Here is a 21,956-nt window from a genome sequence, read left to right on the forward strand (position 1 = left end):
ACTTGACTTGATGTCGTCTTGTCGTGCAATTCAAGTAACGAGTTGTGAAGGGAGTTGCTTATCGAGGGCTAGTGGAGGTTTTATCTCGCGATCATCATTGAGGCAATGAGACTCAAAGTATATCACCAGACTTTGCCTTTCACTATCGTACGAAAGGATAGTTCGTATTCCCTACTTCAAGAGGCTACTTTGCCCTATTTTTGTCAATTGAACTATATCACGAGCTTGTTTACTGCCCTTACGTTAAGGTTGTACCAAGAGGTGAGGCCCCAGAAGCAAAATGCAGCGTGTCAGCGGAACCTTCGTGAATCATTGTAAATCATTTCTAAGATCGGGGCCATATCGCGCCAGCCTCGTGGGACCGAACGTTAGTCCATGTTGTCTCCTCTCTCTTTCTTCCTGAAGAGAGCAATCAAATCATGCTTCATCGACCTGCACTTCTTGGTTGTCTAGGTGCATGGGGTACAGACAAAAGCGAAAACGACCGCATGTTCTCAACCAATTCCAAGAGGAGAGCAACGGGGGTCTGAGCCTGGAATGGCGTTAACCCTTCCTTGACCAAGTGCCAAGCAGAGCGGAATAGCATGGCCTTCAAAAGATGGCCCATTTTGTCGCATTGGAAAGTATAAAAAGATAAGGACACCACACTAATTTGATATGCGACTGCCACTTTTGCCCGCGGTTTCAAGGCCATGGGAGATGGAGCATCGAAGATAGAGGGGGCCCGCCAAGGCTCATGCGGGACATCATTTCTGAAAGAGCGAACTTTAACACGCGCCCACAAAGCTTCTCTTTATGCAGTGACTTGATAATCGAATGCTAATAGCTATAGAACTCATTCTAGGCTTTTATCCCTGTTTGTCCCCTACAGACAGATAAGTCTATTACGCCCGGTAGCCATGCCTAAAGGATTCTGAAGCTAAAAATACACACACCTCTCTAGTTCTTGCTTTGATCTCGTCAAGCACTTGTGGATCTCGCCTTGTTCTTTTGCTCTAGTTCATCGCACTTCTCCTTGGTCCTTGTGAAGGTTAGTAGCAAGTCAACTTGAAGCCCAATTCCTCCAAGTGTTCAGTCTCTTAATTTTGGCGGCTGACGCAGTGCCCATCTTTAATTCTACGACGGTTTTACATTTAGTATTAATCAATTTAATGGGCTAGCGGGATCTGGGTCATTTCTCATCGTGGTGGCCAATGGCGATTGCGAATTTGATTGTCGTTCGTACAGCGTCCATCTCTGGCAACCACCCCTATCATCTGGCCAACCTTTGACCAATTGGCGAAGAAGTTTTTTCTAGTCAATAATGTTCCCCCAAGGCTCTGGCATGGCCATACTTGAAGCCGCTGCATTGGAAGAACATGAAGGCGTGGATTGCATGCTGTGCATTCTACGCCGACAGACTCGCAGGCGGGAAAGTTATCCATGGTGCTTCAAGTAACCAAGTCATGCTATCATACTACTCCAAATGCGACCACTCGGAGATCTTGCGTATCTGCCGCCACATGTACTTCTCTAACTTGTTGGCACACTTCACATAGAGCGAATTCTCACCATTGAATTGTCGACAGTTGTCAAAGATGAGCCGGGCGTCTTTAATGAAATCCTCAGGTGTCATGTATTGTTCCGCTTCCAGCCTGGCCTCCATAGTACTTAGGCCCATTGGTTCCTTGATGACTTCGTAATAGTCGGCGACATCGTCCTCGCTGACAGGCTGCCGGAATGGCCACGATGATTGATGGTCCTGGAGGTCATTTAAGAGATGTAACAGCTGCTTGTAATTCGGGCCGTGGTGGGATTGCCTAGCCAGCTCGTCCATACCAGGTGACCAACCTGACGCCCGGATTGCATCGATGGATAGGGGATCAATCGGAGTAAGGCCGTTCTCCCACTGTTTCGGAGGTTGATGGATCACGTGGCTCTTACTAAAAGCCTGTATTTTGGCATGGACGCATTTCTTCTGCTTGAGGAGCATGCGGCCTACCTCTAGGTAGCGAATCCTTGGGAGCATAGAGCACTGCATAAGAGTCCCGCCGTCATAGTCTTTTATATACCCCTTCCAAATTGAGTCATCCAACGAGATCTTCTTTGTAAAACCCTGTTTCTTGAAATAGGAGATGGCCGAGTTGTCGGCATAGGTCAGGAGATGCATCATATTTGATGATGCCTTAATGTAGTCCTTCAGATGCGACATGAGGTGCGCCCCGTAGCCCTTGGCCTGCTCGTCTGATAATACGGCGCAGAAGACAATCTCGGCGAACTTACGGTGCTTGAACGGCCGGTACGTGATGCCTCCTACTACTGCTAGTGGCTTCCTCACAATGGCAATGGACATGTGAGCTCTATCGTAGACGAGGCGCGCGATGTAGCTCTTAGGCATTTCCGGTAGCTGCTTCTGGAAGACGCATTTCAGCCCACTCAGGACGATGAGACTCTCCCGGTCACCATCATTGTTGACGACACGGAATTCTATCTCGCCGTTACGTTCTTCAATAACTGCGGGCTACATGGCACGTTAGCCACATACACAGGTAGAGTACAATGTTTAGGGCGGCAATACCTTCTCAAGAAGTGAAATCGGCCCCATCCCTAGTCCTTCCTGTACCGGAAGCGAGGGCACGACGTCAATGCGATTGTCGCAACTCATGGTAGTCCGTGAGTGCCTTTCATCTGTCACCTCAGAATTCGAGCTTTAACAAAAACGAAAAAAGAAAAAAGAATTTAAGGCCAACAAAAGTGTTATCAAGCCAGAAAGCTGACTGTAAATTACTTCGATAGGAGTTGGACTGCCGATTTCGCCGATCAGTGGCTTTCCGGGACCCTAATATGAATGAACGAAATTTATTAAGCCAGGCAGGGAACCTTAGGAGGCCAACACAGACAACTCTGACCGAGATCTCCCAATGTGGGGCCTCGCACGCTGACAAAGATCTCGCCTCAAATGATTTCCCGCCAGGTAACCCCTCGCAACGTAATGGGTCCCACTTTAATTAGGCCCAGCTTCAAAACACAAAACACGTTTGCGATGCAAATATCCACCCTTCGAAATCGATCCTCACCACGACATCAATCCCGCATATCATAGATAGATCATTGAGTGTAGAAGAGTTGACAAGATTCCTACGAGAAACTTAGCAGCGCGCGAAGGAGGAGCGGCAACGCGCCGAGGAAGCGGAGAGAGAACGGCAGGAGGAGCGACAACGCGCCAGAGCGTCAGAAGAACAAGCACGACTCACGGCACTTGACAAATACATTGCAGTTTGCTATGCCTCCGTTTTCTCTCGCTTCGCCATCGAACCAGATCCAAAACTGATTTCGAGGGGCTCCATCACAAATCCGCGTGACAAGTGGTGGCCCAAAAATCTGAGGCCATGGCCCGACTTCCTTGATCAACAGAAGTTTAGGTTCGGCACACTTTACGATACAAACCCTACCGAAAGCCACGTTTTCGAAAACCGAAATTTCTTGGCCGGCTTGGGGAACAGGATCTCTCAACGGCCAATAGCAGACGAGAAGACGCTCGAATATTTCCTACATAATAGCGTGGAGGATCCGGTCAGAGCCATCATACAGCAGCTCAAACAGGTGGAGGAGGTCAGCAGGGCCTTTCGGATCGGAGATGGTGTCGTCTTTGAGAACCATCCCCATGCCCTCAGCGACGTCTCTGAGGAATTCGTGGACAGGGAGACACCATTGATACCACCACGGACGTCGGACCATCGAAGAGATCTCAAGCAGCTGCGACCGGATCAGATCTGCGTCTATCGATCCGACAACACCTTGTCCTCCCGGCGCACCATGGTTTACGTTTCCGAGTATAAGCCGCCTCACAAGTTGACCGCTCCGCATCTTCGTCTCGGTCTCCGCGCCATGGACATCCACGAGGAAGTTGTGAACCGAAGGACGATTCCAACTTCTGTAGACCCTGACGCGCGTTTCCAGTACCACGCGGAGAAGCTGACGGTATCTGCCATCACGCAGACATATCATTACATGACCGACAGTGGCCTTGAACATGGTCTTCTTACTACTGGCGAGGCCATTATGTTTCTCAAAGTTGACTGGGACGAGCCTGAGAGTGTACTATCACCTAGCAGAGCCTGGTCCGGAGGCGTCGGCACATCCAAACAACCTCCATATATGCATGGCCGTCGGTCAATATCTAGGGTTCACCCTTATAGCTCTCGGTTCGCCTGGAGAACGATCGGGGAATTGGCAGGAGGAACGTCTATAAGCTATGAAGGACTTGAAGACGTGGGCTGAGGACTTCGAATGTAGCAGCGGCCTAATATGTACGCATTGGATTTTGCTGTTGTCGGACGTGCCGAGCGATGTTAGTTTGCGGTACAACGCCACACCATTTGCAAACAATGATACGCCAAGAATGGCCGTAGTGAAAGAGATCCTGGAGTTCCATAGCGAAAGGCGGTTGATTTCGATCTGCCGTTGGATGAAATCAATTTGAAAGTAGTATTGGATACAAATCTCAAATCAAGCTACGATAAAGGGTCTCGATAATAAAAGCAACCCAGTAAACGCGTTCAGGAAAAGGGAAGGTTAATCGCTATGAAATAGACGCATGGAAATAGGCCGGAGATAGAGACACATGTGAGGGCGAACAGGGGGGATAAGCGACGATTAATAATAGAAGAGTAGGGATATATAGGATAAGAAGAGTAGGGATATATAGGATAAGAAGAGTAGGGATATATAGGATAAGAAGAACCAGGCTCTGTCATAAGATTAAGCGTCATGACGTGATGAATCAAGCCCAGAGGGATTCAAGTTTTTGGTTATAGTTCATATTTGCGGTGCTGTTGATGACCTTTGAGATAAAACTTTACGCGCTGCGTTATGGTGTCGCCGCATCTTGACGTGTAACCAAGGCCCAATCAGAAATTCAAGGCTACCCCCCTACTAATACTTTTGCCCCGTATTTTTGACGCACGTGCCAACTGCACCTAACATTAGGGGTTTATGAACGGTCTCAGCTGTCGTCGCGCCCCATGACCCTTGCAGAAAGATCATTGCGTGCATTCTATTCCTTTCCTGATCTTCAAATGGACGCCAACGTACCCGTCAATTGCCAGAATCCCGACTGCAGCGCACCTAGTGCTTCACCTAATAACTCGGATGCTTCGCCAGACGATTGGAAAGCCTTCCCATGGCACAAGTTTCCGGGTTTCTCGATTTCGGAACGCGCTGGTGTCAGACATTACCTGTATTCGGTCCATTGATGCAGATTGGTATATTCATGTTGTGTTCTGTTGAATTCTGCCCCTTAGAGGTTTTACCATTTCGGTTGTAATCTTAAAGTATCCCTGCTTGCACGTGACGCCCAGTGCCTGTTCAACAGTAAATAGTGGTTAAAGAGAGAAGCGGAAACTTTGGGGACAGCTGGTCATCGTCTTTGACATTGGCGAATTTGACATTGGCGAAATGGGGCATCACGGATCAATACTGATCCGCGGGGCTTCGGCTGTCTGCCGGACCCCGGTAACCGGGCATAGTCGCTTAAATGACTACAACCTTGACAACCGATGCTATTTCAAATTTTCATTTTTTATTACTTAATCATGACTCCTAAGCTTCCATCTGCGCGCAAACGCGGTAGGCCGTCACTGAACGGCGCCTCATCATCACCAGATTATCCAACCCAGCGAGCGTTACACGCAGCGCAGCGCATTCATCAAGCCTGTGGCATGTGGCCAACTGAGTTCTGCAAAGGTTTTGTACCTGAGACTTGGGGTATTCGACTTATTGAGGGCCTTTCCGCATTGGTCTCTCTGGTAGTTGCTGCTGAGAACGTGGAGCTCGGCGAGGTGCGCCATAGATTGAAGGTTTTCGCTACTAGCCATCCGAGCTCAGATCGCCCGCGACTTCGTAAGTCAGATATCGCAAAAGTGCGAAAGTGGTTACGCAGGATGGGAATTGATACTAAACAAACACGGCGATGGAATGGGCGTGCGGATGATCAAGTTGATGAGGATGAGACTGCGGACAGTGGAGGAACCGAGTCAAACTCTGAAGCGGTTGATGAGATTATCGCGTTAGGCCCTCGAGAAGATCTCAGCGAATATGAAGATGAAGATGAAGAAGAGACTGAAGAAGATCCCGACTTGACAGTCGAAGAGGAAGAGAGCGCCCCTCATGAACGAAACCTTTGGTCACGAAACAGAGACATCGGTGATATTCCAGATGATGAGCCTATGGAGGACACCATGGCGGCCAATCCCAGGTCTGCGCCCGCCAAAATCAATGGGCAATCCAGAGGCAGTCCTGTCGCCTCCGTCTCCAGCTCCGGCTCCAACGCAGCCGAGTCAAGCGCCCGCCCTCGGCGCAGCTTTCGACCACCATCTCGCTTGGTTTATGATACCCCCCAGAGCTCTATTCGCCGCCCAGAGGGACCAGATGAACAAGTTTCGGAGTCTTCTGCTGCTACAACTCCGCGGGCTTTTCAAAGCTCGACGCAGCCGCGCGAACCACCAAGCTCCCAAATGATGGCCCCTCTCCCCTCTGCTTCTCGGAACGCCCAGGGTGCTCAACGATCTGGTGTGCAACCGCTCAAGCAAAAAGCGTCATCTGTTCCGGGCAATCCTCAGACTCCCGTGTTTCTTCCTGCGACAACTCCACAGGGCACTATGCACCCTCCGCAACCACCAGGCAGCCAGGGATCAGCAACCGCGGCTCAGAACTCTATACAACTTCGTGCACAATCAGCAGAATCTCTACCTACACCCCAGAGCGCGCGACAGCCTGACCAACGATCAAGTAGCCAGCCATCAATGGCTGCTACGAGTTCTCAAAGCTCCTCTTCTCCTCGCGCACAAGCAAGCTCGCAGCCAGCACTGTCTCGTCGTACCAGTACTACTTCTCAGACCTCCCAGAGCTCTCAGCAGCAACCGAATCACCGACCATCGGCGTCTACCAATGCGACTCCTCAAGCATCTCTATACTTCCACCTAGGAGGCAGTGAACCATCGACACCTCGTCCCATCGCCCCGGCTGGGGTTAACAAGCGCCCTGCTCCGTCATCGCCAGTAAACACATTTATATCTACCAACAACTTCGTCAACCAGACAGCGGCGAGCATTTCAGAATCACTCACAGCCTCTTCAACCAAAAGACGAAAGACTGCTGACGTTCGACGCCCAAGTTCACAGGTGACTGGATCATTGGATTGGAACGCTCTTCTTGTGAGCAACATTTGCAAATACAGTCAATCCGATGAGGTCGTCATAAACTAACTTTCTTTCAGCCCACCGGAGACGAATTCAGAGCAAGCTTGAAGGCCGCTTCGGCTGCCTTAGAACCTCATATCAAGAGCTTCGAAGAACTCTTATCATCCAACAGCGACGAAAACCGCCGACTCACCGCCGTTGAGCGCAGCCTCAGACTTACAAAGGGCAAGCAAGCAAAGGACCAGGAAAAGGCCCAAGACGCGCTCAAGGATGTAGAGAAATCAATCACAACCGAGAACAAGATGCTCAGGGACCTGGAAGATCTCTACAACAAATATCCTGGGGACAACGAACTTCGCACGTTCCTGGATAAACGAAAAAGAACGGTTCTCGAACATGGAGAGGTACATACCGTAGTCAAAAGCCAACTTGACAAGAGTACTGCTGGACTTTTCAACACCGACAGCAAGATTGCGTTGGTTACCAAGAGGATTGGGCAGCTTGACGCTGAGAAGGCCGAGGTCATGAAAGAGAAGATAGGGATTGATACGGCGGCGAAACGATTGATGTTTATGTCTCGTTTTATGGAACCCGGCTGGCAAGCTAGACTAGCTATGGTTGAGGAGGCTTTGGGGGAAGAAGTTATGCGGTCTGCATTTTGATGGAGGTTTCTTGGTTGTGAGTGGTGGTTGAAGTTGTAATATAGGGATATCAACTTTATTAAGCGTGGCGTTGGTGGGGAGGGGATACCTTTAGTTTATTGGGACAAGTAACGTATTAAAAGAAAAATATCGAGATTACATGAACTTGTTATCATGACCCAAAGGTTAAAAGTACTGCATGAAAATGATTAACTATGCGATTACCATGGTATGCGCTACTGATATAGCTGACAACGAGAGAACCATCCTCAGCCTTACAGAAGAGCCACATAGAAGCCCTCAATCAATTGCCTTTCTCGTCACTGACACCTTGGCATATTTGCTGGAGGTGCGGCAACGCAACTGCATATCTAATCATAGTGTAAAGCCAGAACAGACTGCGTGCTTAGGCCCTCTCCAAATCACCCGCAGATAATCCCGAAACACATATCACAAGGCAATTACTACACCGGCGTCACTCTTACACAGGCGTCGCTTTTATGGCCTCTGATTCGCTCTTTTTTTCTTCGACCCACAGGTACATCCGCGCAAAGGCGGTGAAGGCAGCTCCCTTAACAAGTCCTCGCTTTTGATAAAGAACCAATCGGGTCAACCAGTTCTAAAGCGAACATCACAACAAAAGTATCTGAAGAGGAGAGGCCAAGATACGAGACCTGCTGATCCTGCAAGAGATCTATAATGTGTTCAGACAATTTTGGTATCATCGTGGGACATCTTCCCTTGAGGTGGCTGCCTGTATAACACCATCTTGCATGCCACTTCTCCAACACTACACACGGCAAAGAGGTAATTAGTGTAGTAGCTAGCTGGTGAAGAGCTTCATCGGGCGTGTCGATCGTCGCGGTGGGAGCTAAGCTAGAGGTACAACGGGCGGTGTTGGCAGAATCTAAATGCACTAACGCAAAGGGATGGACCAATCAGAAGCCGTAAAAATGACGCCTGTGTAAGAGTGACGCCGGTGTAGCCATTCTGTCACGCCGGTGTAGTAATTGCCTATCACAAACTCCACATGACCATCGCTCTGGGCACTCTCTGAGGCCCTTACCATCACGCTTATGGTTCTCTACGAGTATTGGACTCTTTTCGTTTTGGGCCCAAAGTCTGCCCCTAATAATACGTCCTTCTGTTTTCTGAAGTTTTACGCGACCTAAGCGTGAATAAAAAGCTTGAATGGAGGCCCGTGGCTTCACTAGCGTTATTCGGCGAGTCTAGACTAAGAGGACCCCTGGCTCTTCCCCCTGTGTTGCCAGACACTATTGATTTTCAACTCTCAGCTGAAAGCCAATGCTAGCCTGATGCGGAAATGATTAGCATTACTTCAGATGCCCACCAATTATGGAACACTATTTTAGTAATCGCATGTTAAGTGGCGTCAAGATATCCATTTACACCGAGGGAAATACCAGCTTGTATAAGGATATCGCGAAGATATTACTGCAACTAAGCGGCGGAGTGGCGGAAAGGACGGAATTATAGTCTGCAGGGCAGGTTGAGCCAAGAGGTCATTCCCCTCGTTCACTTTCTTCCTGTTCCAGATTGTAAACTCAGTTCAGTTAAGCATAAGCCTTAGCCTTCCAAGCCTCTCCCGCAAGATGATCGAATCAACTTCATCGTTCATCAAATCGTCGATACCCTTGTACCATAATGCGGTCAAATCAATTATATTCAAATGCGCCGAGTTGCTTATGGGTATTTTTATCTTCAAGCTCTTCTCCTTAATTGCTGCCCGATCAAATCAATTCACATCATACCTTATGTTAACTGAAGATTATATTCAACGAACTCTCTACATTACATCTCGAGGTCTATCGCGTGCAGGATTGGTCGTACTTACCTTTAGTCTTCTCAACATCGTCTTGGGACTTTATGGTACACTGCTCTGGGCGCTGGATTCCCCGGGTTATATCTTCCGAGCATCGAATGTGACAATCGCCGATTACCAAGACCAGCGAAACGAGAATCCTAGCTATATTATCCAGCTCTCTCTCGACTCCGGCCAACTGCAAGATGTGGAAAAGAAGATTCCACAAATTATTGGCGCTGACCTGTTCGTGCCAGGCCTCAACTACACACTCACTGGCCAAGTGACCAATAACGACCTGCCAGAGATCGTGGCGCCTGCAAGAGAGAGAGGGGTTGGTGCGCGCATCTGGCTTGATAGTGATGGCTTATCTGTATCTCCAGATACTGGCTCCATGGTACCTCCTAACTCCGCCCTTGACGGCGAAACTTTCGAGCCTTGCTGGATCTTTGATAACGGATCTGCCGCCTGGAATTGCACATTTAATAATGTCTTCTCCACCAGCCTCATCGCAACTGTAGCCGGTAAACCCGAGATTCATTGGAACAATGCAACGGATACAGTTTTCGACTCGAGATACATGTTGCCCAACAGAGAGGACAACATCTGGTTCTCTCTGGGTGGAGGTGGTGGCTCAGCTCTCATGAACCAAGTCTTTACCATTACCAAAGAGAAGAGACGCCATACTTTCAGCCAGTCCACTTTCAAAGCCACCATGGTGACAACTGTTGGGACACCTTTTGCCAGGGAAGAAGTTACCGATCTTGTTCAACGAACCTGGAGTGCCAATGAGACTGAAAGAAAGAATCCGCTTGCCGGTCGGATTGTGGACAGTATGATGAATGCACAGGACCGAAAGGTAAGCTATCAGTTCGGCGCCAATACAGCCGACAATGGCAATAAGTCTGCATTGCAAAGTAACTGGGGATTTTATACTGCGGAGTCTAATGGGACGACTATGTACTCTCTCATCAGTATCACCACCACGAATATCACCCTCATCAGATCCGAGACCCTTTCTGACGCACCAAAGCCTATTGAGAAATGTGAGAGATCGAACTTCCAGAATGAGGCTTTTGGTGGAAAGATCACTCGCACTGATTGTGCTGGATCCAGACCTGCCAGGGGCAAACCTGAATTCTTTGGTCAAGTTGACACAGCAGTTGTCATGGTTGCTTACGGCCTTGGCAATGGACGGTCCAATATCAGTGCGCAGTCGCTTAACAACGATGTTTTGACATGGGTTAGGAATAATTCCGAGACTCTCGAATCTCTTCTCGTCGCAAGAGCATATACTGTCAGCATCGATCCGTCTCTTGTGCAGATCACCGTTGACAAGCTTACGGTGGCTATGTCTCGCCTCCAAGTTGTTCTGAGCTGTCTGGCCCTACTACTCGCCATCGTTCTCTGGCTGGGCCTCATGATCTTTGCAGATGCGCACTGGGCCAGCTCTCTCATGGCAAACTTGATCAACACAACATCAGAGCCAAGGAAGACCAAGCCTGGATATATGCTACGCACGCCTGATGTAGCACTACAGTCTGGAGGCCAGAAGAAGAAGTTTCTGGCAGTGGATGGCAAGATGGTCACTTTATACAATCCGACTTCCATTCCAATGCAGCAACCTACGGGGAGTCCAGCACCATACATGGGGGACGTTAAGAACTACATGGAGACAGGGGCTTGTCCAGCGGGTTACGATGGGCCAATTGCTGCAAGAGAGGATTTGCTGTCAGGCCAAAAACAGAGCTATGCGGATGCACGATAGGTTTTGGGGGGTTATGGTTATCAGATAACCAGCATGAAGGAAAGAAATTTGCATTCTTAGTTTGAAGGCAAGTTATACAGCATTCCTCGTTTTTCCAATTCACATTTTGCTATTCTCTGTATTATGAGGATGTGTTTATTATACGCTTCGAAAGCCTTGGCAGGTTTGGTGCCAGCTAAAACTCTTATAATAATGGGAGGTATCTGCCTCATGGTTGTTCGCGTCCCAGGCTAGGTGAAGACATTTCAAATCTGCAGCGTCGGAAATACCATAGACCTAACAAATTATGTATGTTTCCGGTTAAGCCATCGCAAGAATAGTGACCCAAGATCTTTAGACAAGACCCCAATGCTGTTTTGTGAGGCTTCCTAGACCGCAGCTTCGTAAAGGTCCTTAACAACACCTCGAAGTAGTTCGTCAGACTTGTCAGGGTCGTTGAAGCTTGCCCACGGCACAACTCCGTTGTTAGCACGAAGCTCCTTGTCAAGATGGTACAAGCCGTGACCAGCCTGCTTACTGATACGGACACACTGCTGCAGCAAGTCGCCTAAGTCCTTGACATGGCGCGTCTCCTTACGCAAGAAGCGACTCTCAATAACATCTTCCAGTGCGTTGTCACCGGCCTTCTCTGCAGCGGCACATAGACGGTGAAGATCTTCGAGAATTTCCTTCTCAGTCTGCAGGGCCGCATAGACGGGCTGGACGGGATCGATAGGGTCATCAGGCCACTCGATATCGGGCGCAGGGATGTCACTTGGCTTGGCTCGGCCACCACGCTGGACGAGGTACGACTCTAGCCAGGTTGCATCAGCAAAGGCCTCCTGGGCGGATCGCTTCCAAAGCCTGTAATTGACATTAGCCACGACTATATAAAACTACCAGCGGCATGTATACACTTACGCTGCAAAGCCGTGCAGTGACACATTGGAGCGCAAGCAGTCAGCTCCAAGCTTGCGGAAGAAGAACCAGGCCTTGTACTCGGTTTGGATATGTTGACGAATAGCCTGCAGGCATTAACAAAATTGCTAGGTATTAGGGTCTTGAAAGAATAATGTTGCATTTTGGATGTCATCAGTAAACGTCGATGCCTGGATGTGAGCATCGACGTTCTCCGCGGAAAACTTCTTGAGGTCCTCCTGTACCTTGTCGGTATTTGAGCCTGACATTGTAGCAGCACAGTTAAGGATCTTTCGATATTAGGGGCAATTTGGAATAATGTATGAGTGGTTAGGTCGGATGTTCGGTGGTATTACTCCCCGCTGAAACAAGGGTGCACTGGTTCATAGATATAGCCCTCGAGTGTTTCAATTACACCTTCATTCAAACATTGATGCCCGGAGTGTTCGCTCCGTGCGGGGGTCTAATGGTAATCGTTGCGCAATTGTACGTCTAGACTAATTAATTAGAGATGCGGGGAAGGTGATGCGATCCCGCACCAAGGCTTCCAACCTTGCGGACTCCCTTCCCCGCACCAGACTACAAACGTGTCGATGATGACGATAATTACAATAATGAGCTTATGAAACACTGAGACTTGCAGCAGCTTCACCCAATCTACTGTTTCCGTTACGCCACACCTGCACGAAGTGGAAAAGCGTATGTTGTAAATACCAATGAGTAGGGTTTATGCGTCGTTGATTGTTGCAAAATCTTCTGGCGATGCTGACATTCCAGCCCGTTTGCATATGATACAGTCTCTTTACGGCACTGTTTGTCAACACCCTCGCTGCAAATTAATTAGGCGATTATCACATCATTTCCCTGCAAGTGTTGCACATCGCATTCCTATCTACAAACGAGTAAACTCTGTGAAGGTGCATGTAATCGCTGGCTCCAACCTGAGGTCAGCGACGAATTTGCATACTGTCTCATAGAAACCACCATACAGATCAAGGGCGCTGCGCCTCCAGTGCGAAACCAGTTTTGACAGACGAATTCGGAGAACATACGCCGGGCTACAAGGTAACGGACGAACTCAGAAAGTGGTATGCCACGGTGAACGGATTCCTGGTTTGTCACAAGCTTGGATCGAGATCTGTCATTGGTCCTACTGCCTCCTTGTACAAGCGGCACTTGGGAAGTACAAGAGACATAGACCAGAGAGGCATCTGTAGAATCTTTAAAGTTCTTGAGGTATCGCAAGATCTAGAACTAGAATAAGAGAGAACGAAAACGCCTCGTCGGCTACACTGATTTAGACTAGACTGGAGATCTGGAGGATTAATCAACATTAGAATATATGTTTAATCTAAGATTTGCAAGTATATAAAATGCAGAAGTTTCCTGTCTCTGGTATAATTATCAAACGCATATTATTAACGCCACAGTTTAAGCAATATGATCTTGCTAATACATACGACACCCTCGCCGCTTAAACTCGAGCACTCCAGATATATTTTGGCACCAATCTTGTGAGCAACTATCTCGCCTTCATGTTCAGTGACGAGTCGCAGGGGACTCTCTCTTATCTCCCCGATCGCAGTTGGGTCTTCCCGAAGGTCCTTCTTCTAGCCAACAAGAACAACTGGAATGCCAGGACATAGGCGAGTAGCCTCCTTACTCCACTATCAACCCTGGCTTATTAGTTGGCTTCTATGAGGTGTTGGGTAAGAATATCGAACCTTGCACTTGACATTATTTAACGAGCAGAGGTCATCGACAGAGAAACCGATTAAAATGATATTTGCGTTCGAGTATGCAAGTGGCCTTAATCGTGCATAGTCTTCCAGCCCAGCCGTGTCCCATAAGGCAAGCTCCACAGCTTGTCCATCCACTATACAATTAGTTATATAATTCTCGAAAACTGTTGGAACCTGGTTCGTTTTTAACACCTCAGTCGTTATCATTCGGTGATGGTTCCTACATAACGCTTTGTATAAGTTAGGTAAATCAAATGTTTGGACGAAGGGAAAGGTTTACTGCTGGAAAATTGCCAAGAGTGAACATGCTTAGCAAGCTTGTCTTGCCGCAAGCACTGTCTCCAATGATAACAAGCTTCCTGGATCCTTCAGGTTAGCGATCAGCTGCGCTATATCGACATTATAACCGCTTGAAGCCAGAGTGAGCTTCGCACGGTTGCAGGGCGATGATGACAAATAGATGGTAGTATACCTACGAATGGCGTTTGTATGCTTCATGTCGCACTGAGCGTGCTTAAAGGGTTAGAGTGAATATGATGAGCAGCAGCAAATGTGTTGATTGATGTCTTAAGTTGTCTCTTGTGCGGGGTATTCCATCCCGCACAGTTACTTAAAGCATATAGCTAGATTACTAATGCCTACCCTGCGACACACCCCCCCAGATTTCACTCTGTATCAGATCCCTCCACGGGGACTTCGCCGCATACCACGAAAAATTCGACCATGTCAACGCACGCCTGGTCTGCTCATGTGGCCGACGCAAAGCACCAGATCACATCTTCTACTGCAGAAAAGTACCGCCGCGTTGTCGAGTGAGGCTCACACCCTCACCGGATACAGCAGTCAATCTAGCAATGGGAAAAGACTTCACCAAATTCATCGACCTGTCCAAGGACAGCGCGTTCTTTGGAAAGATATGCCCTCGCCATTAGGCGACGGCGACCAGAGAAGCACCCGCATCTCTCTTTCTCTCTTTATTTTCTACTCATCTCCTTTGTTCAATCTCTCTCTTTCTCTTTTACCTGTTCTTGGCCAGACGAAGGGCGTACCAGCGACCCCAGGATTAGAGCGAGGCAGCCGGTCGATTTGATCATTGATAACGATACCCGGTGGCTTTCTCAACTATACATGATTAGACGCGCCATCATTCTTCGACCATTCATCGAACAACTCGTCTTGAAGCATCGTCAACAGTGGGAGCAGGACAACAGATCAAAGAGGACAGGGAATCTCAGAAAGTCTGCGAGGGAGCCCCTGATTTGCTTGGAGGAAAACCAGCTTATGGTCAATGACTGGGTAGTCCTGGAACACCTGGCTAAGCTTCTTGGATTCTATGAGGATGCCGTGAAGACTCTGGAAGGCGATGGCCAACAACGCAAGCGGAAAGGAGGGTGGGTTGGCTCGTACGGGAATGTATGGGAGGTTATCCAGGGATTCGAGTTCTTGTTAGAAGTACTCGAGGACTATAAGCAGCTTGCTTCTGAGATACCCGACGCGGAACACTTCCGAATCAATATTAATCTGGGTTGGGAAAAACTCAACAAGTACTACAGCAGGCTGGATGAGACACCAATCTATTACACGGCCTTAGCGCTACACCCGGCTTTCCGGTGGGGGTATTTCGAGAATGAGTGGAAGGATAACACGAAATGGGTGATGAAGGCGAAGCAGATGGTCCGAGAAGTGTGGGAATCGGACTACCGTCACCTACAGGTGGTCCGGAGTCCTGTGGACGACGAACCAGTTGCGAAGCGGCAGCGAAAGTACTACAACCCATTTCAAGCGTACTGTGAGCGCACGCGGCCGGTTCTCGGATACGGTTTGGTGAAAGAGGAAGCGACTTTGTCTAACGACATCAATGAAGATATTAACGAGCTCGAATTATGGCAGTCGTCATGGGAGGATGGAGATAACGATGTTAGAGATCCAATATCATACTGGCATAAGCGCAAACGTCGGTATCCTCGTCTTTCGCGAATGGCGCTAGACTTCCTTACGATCCAGCCGATGTCAGCAGAGTGCGAGAGGATGTTTGCGGCGGCAGGGCGGATGGTGACGCCACTACGAAATCGGCTGGACGCGGACATTATAGGAATGTGTCAAGTGCTGCGATCGTGGTTACGGGCTGGGGTGATTGACGACCTGGACGTGTCACTACTTCTTACTGAGAATGGTAGTGGTGATGGGACGGAAGAAGGATCCTGGGTAGAGGTGGGATGTGACGAAAAGGGGATGGGAGAGTGGGAGTGAACTAGCTCGGCTTGGAGATCAACGACTTCAACCAGTGTCCATTCAACTCAATTTGACGGATAATTGATCAACGCCACTAGAGAGAGTGGTTGACCAGGTCAACTCACCGCTACCGAGCCATTCAGTTGATTGAATTGAGTGGTGCACACCCTTGCCTCAGGAGCTACTTGTCCCTTCGAAACAAGAATCTTGGCATAACGCGAGAAATTATGCCAGAGGACGATTTCAGCACCAATGGTACCGGTAGATTCTTCTTATTGGCCAATCACGGGCTATGATAACCTCGGATAGACGACTCTTCATCCGTTTCCGCCGGCCCATGTTACCGCCTTATTACGATAAATCCTACGCTCTGCATCGTTCAAAGGGACCCCTTCATTTCGAATTGGCCAGGGCAATCGTTAGCGTGCTTGCCTTCCGCAATGTTTCGCACCTGATGTTAGATTCCCCATGCCCCACTCTTGAAAACAACACAATCATCGAAGGAACCAATAATGGAATTCCCGATTACTTGACCCACCTTCACAAACTACACTCGTGCGTGCACTATCCGTCCATTGTATGTCTAGCAGTGGCAAATATATGTGGCTTGTGGCGGCGAAGGTCTAAAGAAGAACGACCCTGCACGATGACGACGAAAGCAATACAAGACATCATCAAGACATCATTAAGACTTCATTAAGACTTCAACAGATAAGATTATCGATTTCTAGTCCACTATCTCGTGAATTCACTCCTACCACATCGCGCATCCAACATCTCCTAGGGGGTACGGCTCCAGCAGATAAATCGGCCCAGTATTAGCCTATTAGGACCTAAACAAATGTGGTGGCAACTCGCCGTGGATCAGTCACTGTCTGTTATAGTCTTAACGTACAGAGACTTGCCACTTAGGCATTCAATACTGGTGAAGGAGGTACTCGCGGATTAGTTTTCTATGATTGAGTCCCTGTGAGTGACAACACTGCAACCTTACCCCCTCGAGGAGATAAAGAATGGGCCAATGCCCCCGCACCAAGACCCATTCCAACAAAGGGTGGGGTTGGCGAGAGGGTCGTGGAGCATTGTACTGACTCCCTGATCAATACGCTCCATCTCTCCTCGGGTTAAGCTTGCTTTTCGATGCTGCTAAGTGCGGGGACCTGAACTCGATGTCCCTGTTGGCACTTTGACTCGAACAGGGTCAAGGGTCTGACTTATTCTTTACGGGCCCGAAATAAATTACGAGCTAAGCCGCCGCCAGCCCAGCGCTAAATTTCTTTCCGACGACGATGGCTATTGAAAACAAATGGCTTGATATCTATTTAAGGAGGCAAGCGCTTTGTTCTCTCCGCTCTACAATAGCCAGGGTGGTAATGATGCTACATGGGGGTAGAGTTTGTTGGAATTTTACCTGCGTACTCAAACTCAACCCACTGACTTAGCAAAACTCAAACTCAAACTCAAACTCAAACTCAAACTCAGAAATTAAATTTGAAATCTTACCAATAACAAGATGCGATTTTCGCCCCCAAAATTTCTCTTGTGGTGTTGGGGTACGGTCAGCTAATCATGCTCCCACCCTCTCTGGTCAGCTTTATTCAAGCCACAATGGTTTCTAGCCCGACATTTCGTAACCCCTCAAATCTCACATCATTTATTAACCTCAATACCGCATGAGCAATCCCAGAACTTGCACCAGCACGATGTTACCGTCATTCAACCCCCAAAATCCGGATCGTCACAATGGAGATCACTTCGCGACCCCGGCTGCTCTGGACTGCGGCGTTAAGCCTTCTGGTTGCCCGGCTTATTTTGCAAATATTTATGCCGTCACGTCTCGACTCTGACTATGCCCAGAAGAGCGGGTTTGAACTTGTGCCCGTCGATTGTTTTAACTCTAGCCTGAGGGCGACCGGCGTAGAGTAAATGGTTTGTTCCCCAACATGACTTCTGCGCTAACATCGACCTGCAGCATCATTCTTGTACACGGCCTAGGGTCTAACCCGGATACTACCTGGCAAAAGCTGGCTAAAAATGTTTCCCGTAATCACACTGATCCCGCATCCCAAGGAAAGCAATTTGTCAACTGGGTCAGCGACTTTCTCTGCGAAGATTTCCCTCCAGAGGTTCGACGGCACGCTCGCGTCTTCTTCTATAACTATGACTCATACTGGAAAAATGATGCCATCGAGGAGCGTCGCAGTCGACTCGGTCATGAGCTGTTTGAGGAGGTTACGTCAATGGCAGTGAAGGTCAGCAGACTCAAACCCTTGGGAACGGTCGTCTAATTAAATTCTAACAGACCCCAGAGAGAAGTATCATCTTCGTCGGGCATAGTTATGGAGGTCTTGTAATTAAAGAAGTATGTACCCCTGCATTGCTGTCGCCGTACGCATGGCGAATTTCGTGACCAGGCCTGCTTCTTATCTAGATTGGAAGCTAACTGCAGAATCCTAAGGCTCTACTCAAAGCTCAACATCTTCATTCAAGGCGTCTCGTCGACATTCTCCCGCAGACCAAAGCTATTATATTCCTAGGGACACCACATGTCGGCTCTGCTTCCATATCGCTTAGTGTAAAAGCAGCTCAATTTTTCCACGCTTTCGGCTTAGCACCATTACCATCTATTGTGGAGGCGATAACCCACGATTCTGTTGAGCTTCAAGATCTGCACCGGCAATTTGAGGCAATATCAGGCCATGTGCGGATCGTCAACTTCCACGAAGAGCGAGAGACACTGGGATTTTGGGGCCTCTGGAGTGACTTTGTGAGCAAGGGCGGAACAATTGTTTGATAGACGCTTGATTAACTCTGTTGCAGGCCGTCAAAAAGCAGTCTGCCACGCTGGACCGGCCCAATGCGGAAACCATAGGTCTCTACACAGATCATTCAGGACTGAATAAGTTCGGGGAGAGAGATTCTAATTACGAGATGATAAGAAACAAGCTCATTGAGTTGGTGAAGGCAATCATCGCAAGTAAGTAATCGGCAGCCTTGAATATCGAGGAAGCCGATGCTTTTTCCCCCCAACCAAGTGGATCCTAGTAAACGTCACTTTGTTTCTTGGTCGGCATACGCCTAATCCTTATCTCAAAATGTCATACGAACAAGGCAACAGAAGACGAAAGCGTGGGATCGATCTTCCTAGCTGTCTACTACGGCTTCTAACCAGCCAGCCCTCTAGCCTATCGCGCCTACTCTAGCCGTCCAAAAACATCGTCGCACTCTCGTTTAAGTGGTCAAGTGTCTTACCCGGAATTTACACAATCATCTTTTACCCTGGCACGAACGCAAATATGCTTGTCTCAGTTCAGAAAGCTTACTGATGACCGTTTACACAGATGCACGGATTGGAGCGTCAGTGTACTCGGTGCCGCAGAAAACCGACAAGCTCTACACAGAAAGGCGCAACCTTTCTGATAGACTCGAAGAAAAACTCAACAAACCATTAAATGGATCGGATCAAGTAGCGCATGCAGTGGCCATCTCCGGTCTTGGGGGCGCTGGTAAGACCCAGTTGGCGCTCAGATACGTGGAAAGGCACAAACTCCATTATGATCCTATTCTTTGGATCGATGCGAGGAGCCAGGAGGCGATACGATCTAGTTTTCAGCGATGTGCTCAAGGCCTCAACCTATTGACTGAGACGTACAGCACAGTGCCAAATATGGCCGCTCTCAGAGATGATCCCGCTGTCCGTGTTGTCCTATCTTGGCTTCAAAATCGGAACCATCTGCAGGATGAATGGCTCGTTATTCTTGATAGTGCGGATGACCTTAACAACGGGATACGAGACGTTATTCCCTCTGGAGTACGTGGAAGTATTATTCTTACCAGTCGGGACATTGAGTGCGATAAGGTACTCCCTCCTGGAAGCCAGAGACTGCAGGTGGGTACCATGGAACCTTCAGATGCAATCTCCTTTCTGTTGCGGCACTTGAACCTCAATGCCACAGAAGTTCCGGAAGATATTCACAATCTTGCACAGAGCATATGCGAGAATGTACAACACCTTGCTCTTGCAGTTCACCTTGCGGGCGCTCATATTCGTTCTAGTTGCGCTAAAGATGTGAAATTCGAATCCGACAATTATTCAAATACCTATTTGAATCCGAGAAATTGTCTCGAGAGATATTTGCAGCATCAAGAAAACCACAGGAACCAGCCCTTACAAAACAGCACGGCAACTCTTACCAGTATGCTCGGGCTCGCATCAACGCACATGCATCAAGGTCAATGGAAGGAGGCTGAAGATCTCTTCGTGCAAGTGATAGAGCCTTTCAAGAGGATACTTGGCGCAGATCATCCAGGCACGCTGAACAGTATGAACACCCTGGCGTCAACGTACATGCACCAAGGTCGATGGAAGGAGGCCGAAGAGCACTTAATACCCGTGGTAGAAGCTCGCAAGAGACTGCTTGGTTTAGAGCATCCAAACACACTCACCAGCATGCACAACTTGGCATCAACATATATGCATCAGGCTCGGTGGAAGGAGGCCGAAGCGATATTTGTGCAAGTGATAGAGCCTTCCAAGGGGGTACTTGGCGTAGATCATCCAGACACGCTTGCCAGCATGAGCAATCTTGCATCAACGTACATGCGTCAACGTCGATGGAAGGAGGCAGAAGATCTCTTCATGCAAGTGATAGAGCCTTCCAAAAGGGTGCTTGGCGCGGAGCATCCAGACACGCTGAACAGCATGAGTAATCTCGTGTTGACGTTTTCTTATCAAGGTCGATGGAAGGAGGCTGAAGTGCTGTTTCTACAACTGAGGGAAGCTCGCAAGAGAGTGCTTGACGTGGAGCACCCCGATACGCTGGCCAACGTAGGAAGCATCTAAGTCTATGCCGGGATGCGATAGTCAGCGCTGCCCGCAAATCAAATGCAATCAAATAAATTGCCAAACAAATCAATCAAATATCTCGAAATCTTATTTCAAACAACATAATCCAAAATCCTGGATTTGAAATAACATTTGATGTATTTGATAACGTATTTGATACGTAACCCGACCGGACAAGTAACCCGACCAAAAATTTCAACCTCTCCAATTTAATCAGTAATAAAAACACCACAACCTATCAGATCAATCAAAACTAATTACTATCCTCTTCCTCAATAACTATAATTGCTTGTTGACAAGTCCTTGCATTATGCCCGGCCTTCCCGCAAGTCCTACAGTGCCGAACCTTCGGTCCTTCTGACCTTCCGCCCTTCTGACCTTCCGCGACCACCACTTCTCGATGATTCGGCCACTACCTGCGTATCTAAATCCATCTGATCAATTTGACTCTGACCATTCCCTACAGTCATCCTGCCGCTATCTTGTAGCCGGATTCTTTTCTTCCTTTTATTCTGGCTAAGTGCTGTATTTGCCTCTCGAAGGCCTCGGTTCTCAGCCTCTAGTAGAGCAGTCTTATGTATATTTCTCATTACTGACTTAGTAAGAGACTGAAGAGCTTCAAGGATTGACTCTGGAGAGCTGCTATGATGTCTTCTGATTAGTCTCTCAAGGTATTCCGAATGAGAATTAGCCTCATTGGCAGTCCTTGGTGTCTTTGTGGTCCAAGGTTGAGCCCGGCCGGTATCCTCTCCAGGAGGCGTTGGGGTCCGTAGCTGCACATCAAGCCTCGAGATCACACTTTCCGGGTCAAAGGGAACAAGCCTGGCCCC

At 48.5% G+C, this 21,956-nt stretch overlaps 8 protein-coding genes across 8 annotated transcripts; 5 read left to right on the top strand and 3 right to left on the bottom strand.

Annotated features, from left to right (window-relative positions):
* Window positions 1–1,162: 1,162 nt before the first annotated feature.
* FOBCDRAFT_186263 (Bromodomain-containing protein) lies at window positions 1,163–2,834 on the bottom strand. The gene is made up of 2 exons (XM_059608620.1): window positions 2,558–2,834; window positions 1,163–2,500 (listed from the first exon to the last, which is right to left on the bottom strand). The coding sequence occupies exons 1-2, from the start codon at window positions 2,642–2,644 to the stop codon at window positions 1,457–1,459; spliced, it is 1,131 nt and encodes a 376-aa protein (XP_059467501.1). The 5' UTR covers window positions 2,645–2,834; the 3' UTR covers window positions 1,163–1,456.
* A 104-nt stretch (window positions 2,835–2,938) lies between these two features.
* Window positions 2,939–4,557, top strand: FOBCDRAFT_251756 (uncharacterized protein; the record flags this gene model as incomplete). The annotated part of the gene is made up of 2 exons (XM_059610964.1): window positions 2,939–2,953; window positions 3,136–4,557. 2 exons carry the CDS (start codon window positions 2,939–2,941, stop codon window positions 4,258–4,260), a joined length of 1,140 nt encoding a protein of 379 aa, XP_059465337.1. The 3' UTR covers window positions 4,261–4,557.
* A 980-nt stretch (window positions 4,558–5,537) lies between these two features.
* FOBCDRAFT_227547 (uncharacterized protein) lies at window positions 5,538–7,244 on the top strand (the record flags this gene model as incomplete). The annotated part of the gene is made up of 1 exon (XM_054705548.2): window positions 5,538–7,244. The coding sequence occupies one exon, from the start codon at window positions 5,538–5,540 to the stop codon at window positions 7,242–7,244; it is 1,707 nt and encodes a 568-aa protein (XP_054561523.2).
* A 236-nt stretch (window positions 7,245–7,480) lies between these two features.
* On the top strand, window positions 7,481–7,840 carry FOBCDRAFT_241684 (uncharacterized protein; the record flags this gene model as incomplete). Its single annotated transcript, XM_059610384.1, has 1 exon — window positions 7,481–7,840. The coding sequence occupies one exon, from the start codon at window positions 7,481–7,483 to the stop codon at window positions 7,838–7,840; it is 360 nt and encodes a 119-aa protein (XP_059467502.1).
* Window positions 7,841–9,380: 1,540 nt separating this feature from the next.
* Window positions 9,381–11,850, top strand: FOBCDRAFT_227550 (uncharacterized protein). Its single transcript, XM_054705549.2, has one exon. It carries the CDS (start codon window positions 9,433–9,435, stop codon window positions 11,407–11,409), a length of 1,977 nt encoding a protein of 658 aa, XP_054561524.1. The 5' UTR covers window positions 9,381–9,432; the 3' UTR covers window positions 11,410–11,850.
* On the bottom strand, window positions 11,778–12,575 carry FOBCDRAFT_241686 (ferritin-like superfamily; the record flags this gene model as incomplete). Its single annotated transcript, XM_059610385.1, has 3 exons — window positions 11,778–12,252; window positions 12,310–12,413; window positions 12,468–12,575. 3 exons carry the CDS (start codon window positions 12,573–12,575, stop codon window positions 11,778–11,780), a joined length of 687 nt encoding a protein of 228 aa, XP_059465338.1.
* Window positions 12,576–13,528: 953 nt separating this feature from the next.
* FOBCDRAFT_251760 (P-loop containing nucleoside triphosphate hydrolase protein) lies at window positions 13,529–14,546 on the bottom strand (the record flags this gene model as incomplete). Its single annotated transcript, XM_059610965.1, has 5 exons — window positions 13,529–13,554; window positions 13,763–13,916; window positions 14,031–14,222; window positions 14,329–14,407; window positions 14,521–14,546. 5 exons carry the CDS (start codon window positions 14,544–14,546, stop codon window positions 13,529–13,531), a joined length of 477 nt encoding a protein of 158 aa, XP_059467503.1.
* A 3,477-nt stretch (window positions 14,547–18,023) lies between these two features.
* FOBCDRAFT_251761 (uncharacterized protein) lies at window positions 18,024–21,221 on the top strand (the record flags this gene model as incomplete). Its single annotated transcript, XM_054705553.2, has 6 exons — window positions 18,024–18,202; window positions 18,253–18,532; window positions 18,583–18,642; window positions 18,739–19,047; window positions 19,101–19,257; window positions 19,622–21,221. 6 exons carry the CDS (start codon window positions 18,024–18,026, stop codon window positions 21,121–21,123), a joined length of 2,487 nt encoding a protein of 828 aa, XP_054561528.1. The 3' UTR covers window positions 21,124–21,221.
* Between the last annotated feature and the right edge of the window lie 735 nt (window positions 21,222–21,956).

Source organism: Fusarium oxysporum, chromosome VII (assembly GCF_013085055.1).
Source record: "Fusarium oxysporum Fo47 chromosome VII, complete sequence".
Lineage (NCBI taxonomy): Eukaryota > Fungi > Ascomycota > Sordariomycetes > Hypocreales > Nectriaceae > Fusarium > Fusarium oxysporum.

Excerpts from the sequence above, each read along its gene's own strand:
- FOBCDRAFT_186263 (XM_059608620.1), bottom strand. The coding sequence starts at position 2,644 with ATGAGTTGCGACAATCGCATTGACGTCGTGCCCTCGCTTCCGGTACAG. Across the intron at positions 2,501-2,557 it reads CGATTTCACTTCTTGAGAAG|CCCGCAGTTATTGAAGAACG; the intron begins GTATTGCCGCCC and ends CGTGCCATGTAG.
- FOBCDRAFT_227550 (XM_054705549.2), top strand. The coding sequence starts at position 9,433 with ATGATCGAATCAACTTCATCGTTCATCAAATCGTCGATACCCTTGTAC.